Below are 16,400 nucleotides of genomic sequence, written 5' to 3' on the forward strand. Positions count from 1 at the left end.
TAGGTACTGGACTACACCTTCGATGACAACCATGAACTGCAAGGCAGCTTTCCCATCAAAGACTACAATGATAGTTGGTGCTGCGACTGCTTGCTTCTCGATAATGTTGGTTATAAGATCGCCACCCTGTAAAGTGAGTAGTCATGTAGTGTAAGTAGACACCACGAAGTAAACATGACATATCATCATAACAAGAGTACAATGTTTTAACTTGATAAACATCATTTAATACTTCTTTTGAAATCCAAGCTACTACTATGGACAGGTTCTATAATCTGTCAACGGCACATTTTTTTCTTCTTAAAAATGTGATTTTGAGGTTTCTTGCTCCGACCCCTTCGATTATGCAATCATGGGCGCGCATGCATTCACTATTCAGGCTCAATTGATGTTACAGACACCATGGGCTGGCATTGGTCATGACTTCATGTCGAGACCATCATTTCTCACCTTTACTGTTGTGATGATGTGAGCCACATTTTTGCGAGAACTCAAAGCATTCATTTGCACCATCCTGTCGGGCACCTCAGCAACATTTCCCTGCATTTCCTCAATTACCACACTAAGATCTTTTGCCCAGTTGAGGGTAGCGGCATGGAACTGCTCATCCCCAATAGCCAGCTTGAATTCATCAAGAACCTATAACAAGAAAAATGTGCCCGAGTCCCCCAGCACAACACACATAACATGTTATAAGAAAAAAGGAACAATGTTTGCTTGAATATACCAGTGAGATAGGTTTGTAGTTTACAACGCAGGACCTTGAGGAGAGCAAAAAGTTACACCCCTGTTATTTTCCCTGTGATGCCCTGCAACTTCAAGAGGATTGACACTTCAACTCACCCAGAAGTATTAAGGTAGCAGGAAGGGTTGGGTGTTTGTGGTTTCTGAGTCTGAGGGGGTTGGTGTCTGTTGACTGTGCTTTAAGAGAGACTAGGCATGGCGCCAGTCTCTCTTAAAGCACAGTCAACAGGCATTTGGTCTAAGTATTTGGGTTTTGATTGTCATGGCTGTACCCCTGTAAAAGTCAGAGGAGGAAAAGTTTGGAATGATGAAAGCATTGAAGAAGAAGAAATGTTATTATTGAGGAAAGGAAAATTTATTATGAGACTAGAAGGCAGTGTCCTCACTTGATTATTTTGAAAATGGCGGTCTGAACACATTAAAAGGTGGAACATGGCATTTTATGGACTTTGAAGTGTTCCGCAGTTAAAGGGAGACTATAGGCAGCAGCTAGGTAGGCAAGATAAAGTGATACAAATTTGCCAATAGGGGTCAGTCATATCTCACAGTACGTGGAAATGTTCACACTTGTACATGGAATGTATTAAGAGCCGCATCAAACATGACCAAATGCCCTTATTGGGCATATCAGTCATCAAAAGATAGTCAACCTCACCCCCCTGTCGCTGCCTATAGTCCCCCTTTAAAAAGTCAATTGAGGTGTATGACTCGAGCGTGTGAGCGATATTGACATGTTTAAAATTTGAACAACGTATAACATATTTACAATGAGGAGATAACAATATCACTATTATCAGCAGTATTATGCATTCACTGTGGGAACATGTTGGCAAATGACTAGTCATGTGGATGAGTGGCGTACAGTAGTGTTCAGGAACTTGTGCATGGACAATGGAAGTGGATAATATGACTGACTTGGGAAGAGCAGGATGTTTTGAGCATTACCAAAAGGCTGCATAGAGGCGAGGAGAAGGCAAGAGGGAAATGACTTTAAATGTAGAAAATGTCCAAAAAAATGCTGAGCACTACTGTATATGATGAGTTTATGTTACCAACATGAGCAGTGAACAATATCAGCAGTGTTATGGCGCCAGTCTCTCTTAAAGCACAGTCAACAGGCATTTGGTGTCAGTATTTGGGTTTTGATTGTCATGACTGTACCCCTGTAAAAGTCAGAGGAGGAGAAGTTTGGAATGATGAAAGCATTGAAGAAGAAGAAATGTTATTATTGAGGAAAGCAAAATGTATTATGAGACTAGAAGGCAGTGTCCTCACTTGATTATTTTGAAAATGGCGGTCTGAACACATTAAAAGGTGGAACATGGCATTTTATGGACTTTGAAGTGTTCCGCAGTTAAAGGGAGACTATAGGCAGCAGCTAGGTAGGCAAGATAAAGTGATACAAATTTGCCAATAGGGGTCAGTCATATCTCACAGTACGTGGAAATGTTCACACTTGTACATGGAATGTATTAAGAGCTGCATCAAACATGACCAAGTGCCCTTATTGGGCATATCAGTCATCAAAAGATAGTCAACCTCACCCCCCTGTCGCTGCCTATAGTCCCCCTTTAAAAAGTCAATTGAGGTGTATGACTCGAGCGTGTGAGCGATATTGACATGTTTAAAATTTGAACAACGTATAACATATTTACAATGAGGAGATAACAATATCACTATTATCAGCAGTATTATGCATTCACTGTGGGAACATGTTGGCAAATGACTAGTCATGTGGATGAGTGGCGTACAGTAGTGTTCAGGAACTTGTGCATGGACAATGGAAGTGGATAATATGACTGACTTGGGAAGAGCAGGATGTTTTGAGCATAACCAAAAGGCTGCATAGAGGCGAGGAGAAGGCAAGAGGGAAATGACTTTAAATGTAGAAAATGTCCAAAAAAATGCTGAGCACTACTGTATATGATGAGTTTATGTTACCAACATGAGCAGTGAACAATATCAGCAGTGTTATGTTTTCCGTGTGGTAGGTTACCAGAAGTTGCCACAAACGGAGCAGCACTTTGAGGTAATTAGTCACATGGACGGTATGTAAATAGTGTATAATTTGAGCATTATGATTTGGTTGTACAGTACAGACTGTCTCCGGTGAGGCAAGAATGAGACATGATATCTGAAGAAAGGAATGTCTGATGTGGATTAAGTAAGAGCTGCGTAGTTTGAGATTCGATCGTTATGAAAGTCTATTCCCTGAACTGTGGTACATGATGGCCATGGTAGGAGTAAGTTAGTTGTCATCGGACACGTCCGAAGTTGGTGGTGTGCTTTGCTGCCTGGTTGATGTGCTTGAGCGCTGAATGACGAGGCTGGGTGCAGGGCGTTTTGGTCTCCTTGTTGTGGAACGTATGTCGGGCAGGTCTGGTGATTTTTGCCGGGATGTCGAAGGCGCCGGATTGTTCGCCAGGTCTGGTTGCGGTCGTCGTGCTGCTGTTGGCCTTTGGTTGTGGCCGATGCGCAATTGGCAGGGACGTTCGACTGCTATTTCAACTTGGAGGCGTGGATTGGCAATGTGTGGTAGGTGGTACAGTGGGGCGTCCTCGAGGATTGCAGCTGGTCGGACAGACGTGATGTGGAATGTGGGCGGCTGCACTTCTTCGTCGGTGGCTTTAATACCAGGCTTGTACCAGCCGCAGATTTCCCAAGAGATGTTGTTGGTAGCATAGTGCTGCAGCACATTAGTGATTGCTGCCCTGAATTCTAGCATGGGGATAGGTGTACTGGTTGTCTGCAAGAACAATGGTGATGTTGTTTAAAACATGGTGTTAATAGTTTCATTTCTGCATTCAGTGGGAGTTGGATGCTACATCTGGAGGTCAGGTTGTAAGACGTGAAGGTATGGCCAGTAACAGTTCCTGAATAAACATTATCATGGGTTTCGGTACTGTAAGAAAGAAAGGGTGGTTGAGGAAGGGTGCTGATGGTCTGCACTGATACGGTTGTGACAGTTGTTTTGGGGATGGACTATATGTGGTAGGCTGTCTTACCTTCATGGCAGCTGAGGTCAGGAACAACTTCGTGAAGTTAGTCGACTTGAACGCCACTCGTGATATGTTAGCTGTTGCTGAGGTGATGCGGCAGGATAGGAGGCGTGTGTTGATGTCCTCTGTAACTAATGCTGGGCATGGTGACAGCTCGTCATGCTGTCCATCACAAAGTTGTGCCCCGCAGCCAGTGATAATGTTGGCTTTTGTAATGCGGATATCAGCATTTGTGACGAAGATGGCCTTCGGTACCATTGTGTCCACATATTCCATGACATATGGTCGTGTTTGGCGGATCGTCATGGTGGGTTTCAGTGGGAGTAGTGGCTGTTCCACAGTCAGGGTCGGTACATTTTTGATGGATGATTTGCGCTCTGGTTCAAACAGACCAACAGTGGCTCCAACCCATGGCACATTCTGCACTTTGAAGAGGAGTTTGCTCTGTAGAGAAGTTTCTGTCATAATGTAGAAGAGGGATCCTTCTCTGATGTCTCTGAAAGGAGATGAATAGGTGAGTATAGGAAGAATGGTGACTGCCTGTCATAGTGGTGGTTGTTACAAGGACATTAATTGTTTATGTCGACTAATATGTTCATGGAAATGTGATGAGGAATGTCATGTTTATGGGAATGTGATGACAATAGTTTGGGCCAATTTAGCTTGGTGCAGAGTGTTGATGTTGTCTACTAACCTCAGGAGGATTAGCCTGTCATACGGCTTGTCCAGTTTGCTTGCTTTTCCAGGCTGTGTGGGCTTGCGTGATTTGTTTTTCTTTATTTTCAGGATTTCTGCTGTCATGCGTGATTCATCGGAGAGATCCGGGTCGGTAACGAGTTCACTGATGGTGATGTCTTGTATGTCTTGGTTGTTGAAAATGTCAATGGCTCCTTGTACGTCCCCGTGTTCAATGTATTGGGCCAGCATGGTTGTACTGAAATGAGAATGTAAGAGAAATATTGGAACATTTAAAAGACGCCATAAGGTGGATATTTTACAATGCAAAGGATATTGTATGTGAGGAGCCTTTTGCTGGTTCATATGGAGATATAAATGCCTGGATTATGATCTGGAAAGGAATGGATTTTGTTAATAACAATACATGGAGAGGGAATGTTTGTACCTGTTAGTTATTTTAGTGCTGCAGGTTCTACAAGATGTTTCCCAGTTGTTCCCATATGAGTTGTGGGTGTCTTGCACGGAACGTGTTGAAGACGATGCGGCCATTTGTTAGGATGCTTCGTGTGTTAGGGGCAGCATCCCTTCCATTGAAGCGGTGCCACATGGATTCGAACCGTTTTCGTTGAGTAATGTTCTCTGCATCCAGAGCCGTGCCAGGGAAGCGATATATGACAACAAAGCATCGCCAAGGACACAAGTTAGGATTGTTTGTGAGAGCCGCTCCGTAGCCTGTGTTATGTTGTCTGAGGCGTCTGTTGATATTGCTGGTTTCGCCGACATAAGCATATTCTCTATTTTGTGTGCTTACTAACATGTACACTACACCAACGTCTGCTTGCGGCAAGTGGAATGGTGGTGGTGGAATTGGGTTGTTGCTATGGTTTAGTTCTGGTGCAACTGCCTGTGACTGTATTGCGTGCAGTACATGGTCAATATGATTTGTCCATGGGGGAGTCTGCTCCAACAATTTCCTTTGTGCCAGCATAGTGTCATCATGATCTTGGGAAACAAAGATGATGTTGTCCAATGTACGCACTCGGCTAATAAGAACCAGGAGTTGTTGCCTGTCCCACAGTCTGTAGCGATGATTTTGTAGTGAGATTTGGGTAGCAATCTTGGAACATGTTTCGCCAAGAGCTCGATGAACAGTTATGCTTGCATAGTAGGTCACACGGTATTGTGTGCGGCGTGCCTTTGCCTTCCCATTACCAACGAGGATTAGAGGACATGGAGTTGGTTTGAGGCTGAATCTTTCCCAGCCAGGCATGTCTGGGATGTCGTGTGCATTGACATTGCGTTCTCCAGGTGGGACAAGTTTAAGCCACAACTTGTGGTTTTCGCCATGCGGCAGTTCTTGTACTATACAAAGTTGTCCTTGTGAGAAGCGGGGCAAGGTGCGTGTGGAATTGGGGTTGTTGTATGTTAAACGAAGGATTTGATTAATGAAGAGGACTAATTTGGCTTTTTCTGCGCAATGCTTTGATAGTTGGTTTTGTACTGTTGCATTGGCCTTCGACCAGATTCCAGTTGAACTTTCGGCCTCATCATAGGCTGCATATGTGGCAGAAGTGACTGTTGGGTCGCTAACATTTTTCTCTAAGTAGTTCTGTTCTATTTCCTGACATGCAGCTTTTGTGCCAACAATTTTCAGAGCATCATCTGGGACATCTGACCACGAGGGGACGCTGTGAGGCAGGCACCTGCGTTGCAGGATGTGGAGAATATCTTCGACTTGGTCGTCAGGTATTGTAGTAGTGCGCATACAGTCAATGATGAATTGCAGGTCAGCGTCGCGTGCAGATCGTACGAACTTGGACATTGGTATCAGTTTGAAGGAGCATATCATGTGGTGACTAGTCCAGATGGGTGTTCCCTTCACTGGTGGTAGCTGATGTGGATCGCCGGATGCTATAATTGTAACACCACCAAATGGAGCTTGGCACTGACGAATGATTCTGAGTAAGGTGTCGATGACGGCTAGCATGTCTGCTGAAAGAAGACCTATTTCTTCGAAGAAGAGGAGTTGCAGCTTCTGTAGAAAGGCAAGCCTTACTGGGTATCTCTGGAGTTGACTGAGAGCTTTTTGAACAATGTACTGAACAGTGTAGAAGTTGTTCTGAAGGACTGGTATACCGAAGACCATGTGTATATGCGTTCCGCCTAATTGCCTGGCTCGTTCGGAAGTGACAGCTACAAGTAATGTGGGTATGTTAAGTGATAGTGCATATGTGTTGGCGATGAGGAGGATGTGTGTTTTTCCGCAGCCTGGTGGTCCAAGTAAAATGTAGGATAATTGGTTGTTGTGCCGCTGTGACGAGCTGTCAATGGCAGTCGCACACACTTGAAGTGCATGGGTTTGTTCAATGAAACTTTCTTCACTCTGTCCTTGGGCCTGAAGTACACGTGGTTGGAAGGCAATCGCACCAAGCTTGAAGTCGTCAATGGGTGGGAAGTCGGGAATGAGCTGCTCGCTCAAAATGTCTATAGCACTATTTCTGATGAACTGCTGGTATTGTTGAAGAGCGGCTTTTGCAGCATCCTCAATTTCCGCATCTGTTGCCTTGGGCAGTGGGGAGTCTGCGACTGTGCCGAGGAGAATAGTTTGTAACGCTTGGAGTGCATCTGCCAGAATTTTGGAGAATGTTCGTGACCCAACTGGTTGCCAAATGAGTTGTTCTAATACATAGCGGCGTGCATGGCTTTTCACATCATTTTCGGTTGGCACCTGCTGTTGTAGTAACTGAGCATTGTGAAAGGATGCCACCATATTAGGAGCACTGTATAAGTCCAGTTCCGTAACAAACTCGCCCATTGTAAGCAGGATGTGCACAAAGAATGCTGGTATGTTGGATGGACTAGGACTGTGCAGCACGACAACATTGCGCTTGGTTTTGGTTGTGTCAACGAAACGTAGGTAGTGGTCAGTGTGGAGTAGGTTCTGACGGTCGGCTGTGAGTGGTAAGAAGATATGAGCATATAGTTGCTGGGCTATAGTTGCGTGGTCATCATTTGGAGATGTTGTGATCTCATAGATATAATTTGCTGCCTCGAGTACATGCGCATGCCTGAGTTTGACAGTACGGCCAGTGCCATCTAGCCAGTAGGAAAGACTGAGAACTGGATCAGTTGTCGCCTTTTGGTTCCTTTCCCATGTGAACCACCTGAGGTACAATTCCAAGTTGCAGAAAATAGTGAGTTCAGGAGGGCGTATAGAAAACGAACTGGTGGTGTCTAAGTAGAAGTTGCCTTCCTGATATGACTGAATAGCTGTTTCCTGTGAGGGTGTGAAGTGGCGCCAATTCGGATAGTTCATTCGTTGTTCCACAGTGTCTGGGACTCCTCCTCCCCCTTCTTGTCGTTCTCTTTTCTTTGGTGCACATTTCTTGACAATGGCGTAGCGGTATTCTGGAGCTTTGGTGGAGGCGTTTGTGTAATCACAGCTGGCAAGTACATATGGGAACTGTAAGGAGTACCAGATCATCTCTGTGAGTGGTAATTCTCGCCCTAAGGTCCCCGATCGTTGATTGGCATTGTGTAGTCGTTGGCCTGTTATCTTTGAGTTCACGAGGTGGTGAGCTTCCACATGGACTGCATTACCAGAAGTTGACGGATGGACACTAACATGCCTTTTTTCATCACTGCCAGCTGCGTACTTTGCGAGGTAGGATACCTGAAACTTTCGATCGCAGACCTGTACATTGGTTGAAGCTTTCATCGCAACGAAGAGCCTGGGTACAGTTGGTACAAAGTGTTCATCTGGTTGTGCTGGATAATGCCACATGCCAGCAGAGAATTCTGGTCCTGTGTACCAGTGGTGTTTACATGGACATAGTGTTGCTAAGTCGAGATATGCTAGGCGATCGTAAGTGGCATCATCATATAGGTTTGTGGCGCTGTTGAAAGAGTAATGGAAGCTAGGCGAATGTCGTGGCACACGACAGATTAGGGTATCATCGTTCCCCTTTCGTTTCATGCAACGACTGTTAGCCATTAAGCAGCTGTGCTGTTGAAGTGTTGACGCTGCTTGTTGCAGGTGAGTATAGTCCGCATCATTCTGAACCAGGCCGTCTTGGAGGAGAGTTTGGAAATCTGTTCCTGCATCCGTTGACCACATGGTAGCATTAGAGCAACGTACACGGGACAAAGTTTTGCTGGTGGGCTCATCTGCAACAGTAATGCCTGCATGAACGTGTGGGCGATTGCCCAAAGCTCCAGCGCTTTGGAACTCGAATCGCATCCAAGAAGATTTAACTGGTCCCAGGATTTGTTCATGGCTGCTTGTGATGTAATGCCAAATGTAGTGAACTGTTCGTTCCCATGCCCTGGTAAGGAGAACGGAGTAGTTTTGCAGAAGGTGTGCAAGGCTGATAGCCTCATTTCTGGTTGCCTCTTTGGTAATTGCTGCTCGAAGTGGTGCGACACCTGGAGTGCCACTGTCGTTACAGGTGAAGGTGAGGAAGTAGGTCCAAGCACCCTCAGTACGCAGTGTTGCTACTAAACGATTCACCTGCTTTTTGGCATCTAGTTCATCGAATTTGAGCAAGCTCTCCTGGGCGTCAGGACAAATTTTCTGGGTGTTTCTCACAATAGCCTCTAAGCCTCGATGACAGGCGACAGCTGCTGTGTTGCGGTTTAGATCACTGTTGAGAAGTGTGTCAAAGGCGAATTGCAAGTAGCTGTAATCATGAGAGGTCAGGATGCTGTTGTCCAAAATTCGAACTGTCATGTGATCTTTAAGGGATGGCAAGACTTTCAGGTGATTGTGGTGAGTGACATTGGTGAAGAGTGCTGAAGGCAACGCTCCTACAACGGAGTTGTTATGCGTAGTCCAGAAAATACGTGGGAACATCATACCCTCTGGATATATGAGTGGTACACTCCAGTCAGGCGACGAGCTGCAAACATTCTGCAACATTTGTAATGTCGCCAAAGGAGGCTTTTGAGATGTTGCAGTTCGTGTCATGACACGGAGATGATGGTTCAGGTAGAAATGGCCAGAAGTAGCAGAACTGGAGTCGGCAGCAAAGAGTGGTGTTACGCTGGTGTCAGTGATTACTGGACAGTAGTCATCATCTTCATTTGTTGCGCCGAGTGGATAAAGTGTGGACGGGTCAGTGAGGTGACTTGTTTCGCCTGGTGTGTCCATCTCATCCACGAACTGTACTCTGTAGTCATTAGGTGCATCATCGACGTCAGATGGGGTGTTCAAGTGGTGTTGGTGGTTCACAGCAGATGCTGCATGCCCGTCATTTGAGGTCTGGACGAACGGGCCATAATGGCCCACTGTAAATGTGTGGGAGTCAGTGTTGCTGAATGCCGCTTTGAAATGCTTGCTGCAGACGCCAATGGTGCACTGTTGGTCTGGAAAACCATGTGGGCAACACCAGTGAATTGGACTGGTACAGGTTGGAACTGAACATTGAATATGCTGGTGGTGACGCTTTCTGATGAGAAGTTGGTCGTGACTGATGCAGTATCCTTGGACTTGTCCACAGCATCGTTCAATCATTGCTCTCTGAGCTGGCTTGATTCTGTACTTAGCACGTACATAAACAAGTAAGAGGTGCTGTCCTGGGTTCATGTCATGCTGCATTGTCCCACATGATTGCCAAGTAGAGACGTCCTCAAACCATCTTGAACTGAAGAAGCAATGTGCATTTACTGTCATCCCAAGCATGAGGCGCCATGTGCCGTGGTGAAGTTCAGTTGGCGCATGTGCAGGTGGATCAGGTGGGAGGTGGTCACGCCTGGTGACGAGTATTATATTGTCATTGTCATTAGACCTTGGAAGTGTTTGTAGGTCATTGACTGTGTTAATTGTAATAGCCTGTACTCCGGTACAGAAGTCCTGCAGCGATGTAGCTAACTGTTCATGGATACTGTTGGAATTGGATGTTGGTTGCAGGGAATCTAGAGCCTGTCGTTCCTTTTGCGTTAGGTCTTTGCTGCAGTTGGAATGAATGAAACGCTGGATGGCAGTGGTGAGGTGACGTTGTGGTGCGACGTTGACTGTAGATTTCCATATAGCTGTAAGTAAGGCCTCATATAAGTGGGTGCTGTTCATGAATGCCGTGATCAGTGCATATTTGAATTTGCCCAGTGGCCTGGCAATGCGGTGGCCAAGAAATTGTGCTGGTGAAATAAGAAATGGGGAGTGCCCACTTGCTGTGGCTGGATGTACAATAATCGCACAGTCCTTGGGTTCAGCAGAAACTGTTGAAGGATCACCTTCAGCTCGGTTGAGGCCAGTGCTACGTGTTTTAGCATTATTATATGCCTGTGAAAGCAGGAATGCATCTTCGACATGGACATATGTCCCTGAATCTTTATGTTCTTGGACAAGGTGTGGTGGGGGTTTGCGGTCATGGGCGGAGTAGTGTTCGAGGAGTGGTGATACAGTTGTCGCCAAATGTGAACTTTGCTGAGTGAAATGTTTTATTTCTGGACGATTTGCCAGCACGAGACCTTTAGCCAGGGCTATATCCTCACTCGTGTGGTATGTGTCGACCTTTGGTACGATTTTGAATGTTGATAAACCGGCGGTGCTGCCTGTTTGCTGGTAAACGGGAAAGGATGTATTGCAGGAGTTGGACTGACCAATACGAATGTTGTTGCCAGTTATGACTGCAGGTGCCATAACATCTGGAGCCAAGGGAGCCACATTTCTCAGAATGGGGTTGGAAGGCACATGTAACCAGGCCATGTCTGAGTGAGCATGTACTGATGGAGCACACATCAATATACAGAGAGTGTTGTCCTTGTCTACCAAAAGAGTGGGAGCTGCTGTCCACTGTAAGTCATGGTGGGGTTTTAACCAATCGGAACGAGCACCACTGAAGAAATATGGATCAGCATCAAATGATTTAAAGTGTTCCGCAATCCTACTGAAGAATTGGACTGCTGGGACAGCTCGCAGTTTACCACGATGCAGATCATCCGGGAACATGAAGCAACCCATAGGACACCTAACAATTGGGTAACAGAATTCGTTCAGGGCTGAAGTTAACTGACCCAGTTGACCACTTTGTATGCATTCATGAAAAGTGCCGAGTTGTTTAGTAACATCCTGAAAATGTGGCTGCAGGTGTTGGGATCGTTGCATTTCAGCTGTCCAAATGTCCAGCACTGGTAGCCACGAGTCTCTGAGGGGGTGAGGAAGGAAGTGCATAAGTCTTTCACTATTTGCATACCCAGGTTTACTGAGGCATGTCCATACCACAGCAGGCCAACAATCCGCCCATATAGCAGTGCGGAGTTTCTGTGTTGGAGGGCAGACAGAGGAGCAGCATTGATGACAAACCAGCTGACCAGGTACCATACCACATTTGTCACCATATTGGCGCTTGATGATATGTTTGTTGTACGAATTGTCTGCATTTAATTCCTTTAGAGTGATGGGGTAGTGAAGAGTTGATGTGCGATGGCAGATAGCACAGTTGTTCATTGCATGACAGCTGAAAATGAATGTGATATCATAGAACTGAGGCGTTTGCAATGAGACTATAGGTGAAGTAGACGCAAGGAGTGAAATGAGCCATCTTCCAGTGACTAATATACAGAGTAAGGGCACTGGGTGTTCTTAGATTCAGCATTGAATGCATTCCTTGTACAAGCGTGAATAGTGTGGACATACAGTGAGAGGTGAGAGACCCCTATTGACTACTTCTTGTAACTTTATGTTGGATATTATATTAGTATTGAACGTCTAGTCATGGAATATGAAGAAATTGAAGTTGTAGGCATGGAATATGAAAAATTATTCAACGGTGAAAGACATTATTCCATGAGGCTTTGCCGTGATCGCAAAGGACGCAACGCGATTGGTTCACATGCTAATGAGGTATGATAATGATAATTACCTCTATAATGCTACTTGGATAGCAACAGTGCAACAGTGGTCTATGTCAATGTGTGCCTGTAATGTCAATGAAAGTATGATGAGGTGATGACGATAGTGCAATTATTTAATATTGGCAAGAGATCATACTACAACATAGGTCTTGTTTTTGACAGATGACTGTGCGACATTCCCATTGGGTCTTGTTAGAGTCAGCGCTGCATGTATTCCTTGTACAAGCTTGAATAGTTGTGACGGACTTTGAGGGGTGAGAGACCCCTATCGGCTACTTCGTCTAACTTTATCTTGCCTACCTAGCTGCTAGCAATATTGGCCCTTTATCAAGACTGAAACCCACTGTGCGGGGCTAAGAAATTACCTTTATAATCCTTTATAATGTTTATAATCCTATAACCTTTATAATCCTAGTTGGATAACTAGTTGGATAACTGTGGATATCTGTGGATGTGTGCCTGTAATGATAATGAAAGTATCATGAGGTGATGACGATAGTGGAATGACGAAATATTGGAAAGAGATCTATTCCTAGAAGAACATATGTCCTGTTTTCCATGAGGCTTTGCCGTGATCGCAAAGGACGCAACGCGATTGGTTCACATGCTAATGAGGTATGATAATGATAATTACCTCTATAATGCTACTTGGATAGCAACAGTGCAACAGTGGTCTATGTCAATGTGTGCCTGTAATGTCAATGAAAGTATGATGAGGTGATGACGATAGTGCAATTATTTAATATTGGCAAGAGATCATACTACAACATAGGTGTTGTTTTGACAGATGACTGTGCGACATTCCCATTGGGTCTTGTTAGAGTCAGCGCTGCATGTATTCCTTGTACAAGCTTGAATAGTTGTGACGGACTTTGAGGGGTGAGAGACCCCTATCGGCTACTTCATCTAACTTTATCTTGCCTACCTAGCTGCTAGCAATAGTGGCCCTTTATCAAGACTGAAACCCACTGTGCGGGGCTAAGAAATTACCTTTATAATCCTTTATAATGTTTATAATCCTATAACCTTTATAATCCTAGTTGGATAACTAGTTGCATAACTGTGGATATCTGTGGATGTGTGCCTGTAATGATAATGAAAGTATCATGAGGTGATGACGATAGTGGAATTACGAAATATTGGAAAGAGATCTATTCCTAGAAGAACATATGTCCTGTTTTGACTACGTGGCGCATTTTAGAATCAGCAGTGAGCACTGTGTGTAACATGGTGGAGGCAGCGAAGATAATATCTGTGTCGAAAGTATTGTTATAGGGCCTTCCCTAGGCCCATGGGGTTAAATTTACAATCCACGATTGAAAAGACGTAAACTGTGTCGAAAATATTGTTATAGGGCCTTCCCTAGGCCCATGGGGTTAAATTTACAATCCACGATTGAAAAGACGTAGTTTGATCGCATTCAACTATAAATCCATTGACGAAATTTTGGAAAGAGATCTATTCCTAGAAGAACATATGTCCTGTTTTGACTACGTGGCGCATTTTAGAATCAGCAGTGAGCACTGTGTGTAACATGGTGGAGGCAGCGGAGATAATATCTGTGTCGAAAGTATTGTTATAGGGCCTTCCCTAGGCCCATGGGGTTAAATTTACAATCCACGATTGAAAAGACGTAAACTGTGTCGAAAGTATTGTTATAGGGCCTTCCCTAGGCCCATGGGGTTAAATTTACAATCCACGATTGAAAAGACGTAGTTTGATCGCATTCAACTATAAATCCATTGAACAGTTGTGTTCCTTTAGTCAACCGATGACCTTTTGTTGGGCCATGATCGGGGATTGTAAACTGTAAATGTATTATGGACTGGGAGACGAGGGAAACACAAGTGAAATAGACCAAAACAAGTGATTTTGGGGCTTTGGTTTAGACGCATGCCCCACATGCGCCATGCGGGATTATACGGTTCATGTGAACTTGTTGACATCTATCTACATGATCTAGTGCTGTTATTGGTCATGGACATGGTAGGCCTAATCATCATGGCTATATGTTTCAGGAAAAGCTCGGAGTAAAATGAACTGCCGATGAATAATGATGTTGTTCATGTTTACCATGTTTACTAGTACATAGTCATAGGGTATGCACTGGCCAGTGCACTTTCTGCACGTCGTCATGGTCATGTACGTGATACCTTGCATATTTTGTTTTTTGAATGCGCATGCTTTTTGGGCAAAATCACTTGTACCAACACTAATGAATAATGTGTTCTTATCCCTATGACTCCATACACAGTGAGGGCATTGTCCCATTCCCATCAAATGCTAACTTATTGTACCGTATTAGGGTGGAAGTTGGGGAGCAGATACCTACCGTTGCACGCCTGTCATCATAAGCAGTGATGAGCTTAGCGCGATATGGAACATTCTTCAGAAACTCAAGCGAGGGAAGTCTGCTCATTAGCATATCTCGTACCAACACTAATGAATAATGTGTTCTTATCCCTATGACTCCATACACAGTGAGGGCATTGTCCCATTCCCATCAAATGCTAACTTATTGTACCGTATTAGGGTGGAAGTGGGGGAGCAGATACCTACCGTTGCACGCCTGTCAGATAATCAGCAGTGATGAGCTTAGCGCGATATGGAACATTCTTCAGAAACTCAAGCGAGGGAAGTCTGCTCATTAGCATATCTCGCGCACTGCTAATTCTTGTCAAACATCGTAGGGAAATCGTAATGGAAAACGTCTGGCTTTGCGCCAGACGTTGAGACTAATAAGTGAAGAACTAGTAGGTAAACAATTTCTACTTGCGCGAGACTGCTCTGATAAAATTATCATTGCAGAGACTACGGTGACGTAGACATATATTTTTTACAATCAAAAATGCCCTCAAAAGACGACATGGAATGATTATTTTATTGATATTTCCTACTATATACCTTCCAATTATCACTTTATACGAATAGATCGGCGTTAGGTCGCATACTTTTCTTTCCTGGAGACACTATAAAGCAAAATAGTTGCAACCCCGTAAATGCGCTATAAGTCCAATAATAAGTGACGGTGACCCGTTATAAATGTTTCGCCAGCTTCGCTTTTTTGCCGCTACGCGGCGTGTTGGGCCCTTGCGTCCAGTCTACCTCGTTGAAGCAAGGATATACATTAATTTTCTTCACAGACATTGCTGGCTCTGTGCCGTTTATCCATGCTTTCCGTTGTGTGTACGTACTTCGTAGAATTTCAAGAATGTTTTTCCTGTCTTTGTTAACCTTTTTGATCTCTTCTTTAAGTTCACACACCTGTCTGAAATGAAGAGCACAGAACCTTTGGTCTACACATCTTGCCCTAAATTGAAATCACATTGTATCCTATCTTTCGATTTTGGGTGAACAATGTACATCAGTGTACAACATGTCAATGTGTGGTCGAACTCAAACCACTATCATTAAACTATCACTCAGCTGTTCGCTTGATTGAACGTTTCGCACCAAAAATTCTGTATTTCATGTCAGCAATTCTTTTGTTCTTTCAACATCAAAACCAGTCTGATTCCATTAGAGCAGTTTCCTAACAAGGTGGTGTGTCGTTGCGGCGAAAAAAATTATTATGCAAAAATAACAAACTCAGGCGGCAAACTGCTCTAGTGGAATCAGACCTTAAAAAACTGACCTGATCTGCATGCATAAAATATCAAAGCATGCAGAGTGATCGTGACCTGTTTTTACATCCTGCACATACCTTCATAAGTCTGACTATCACGTGATTTCCCAGGATCAACACTGATGGCGATGCCCTTGTATTTAGCCTTCTTCAACTGGAAGTTGGACGAATTATCATCATGCTGATTCAGCTGAAGGACTCGCTTCTCCCTCTTCCTTGCTGCCCTTACCGCCTCGGAAAATTTGTTCTTGAAAGAGACCTGGAAATGAAAGATTTAATTGTTACAGGAAGGCATTTCACGAACAAGAGGGCCTATACATGTCAGTGGAGGATAGGCTTACAAATGATGCTCTTCTTTAATTATTCACAATGTGATCTTATTTCTGTTCCTGAAAAGTTGTTTTCAGTGTATTTTCTCCTTGAAATCGATCACTTCAGGTACTATTACTGTGCATACCTAGCTAAATTAGTGTCTAGTTTCGTCTCTGATGACATTTATT

At 44.3% G+C, this 16,400-nt stretch overlaps 1 protein-coding gene across 1 annotated transcript; it reads right to left on the minus strand.

The window, feature by feature from the left end:
- Nucleotides 1–1,121: 1,121 nt before the first annotated feature.
- On the minus strand, nt 1,122–12,739 carry LOC135484929 (uncharacterized). Its single transcript, XM_064766638.1, has 5 exons — nt 12,641–12,739; nt 12,284–12,339; nt 4,438–4,677; nt 3,750–4,239; nt 1,122–3,490 (listed from the first exon to the last, which is right to left on the minus strand). The coding sequence occupies exons 3-5, from the start codon at nt 4,668–4,670 to the stop codon at nt 2,993–2,995; spliced, it is 1,221 nt and encodes a 406-aa protein (XP_064622708.1). The 5' UTR covers nt 4,671–4,677; nt 12,284–12,339; nt 12,641–12,739; the 3' UTR covers nt 1,122–2,992.
- Between the last annotated feature and the right edge of the window lie 3,661 nt (nt 12,740–16,400).

The sequence above is a fragment of the Lineus longissimus genome, chromosome 3 (assembly GCF_910592395.1).
Source record: "Lineus longissimus chromosome 3, tnLinLong1.2, whole genome shotgun sequence".
Taxonomy (NCBI): domain Eukaryota; kingdom Metazoa; phylum Nemertea; class Pilidiophora; order Heteronemertea; family Lineidae; genus Lineus; species Lineus longissimus.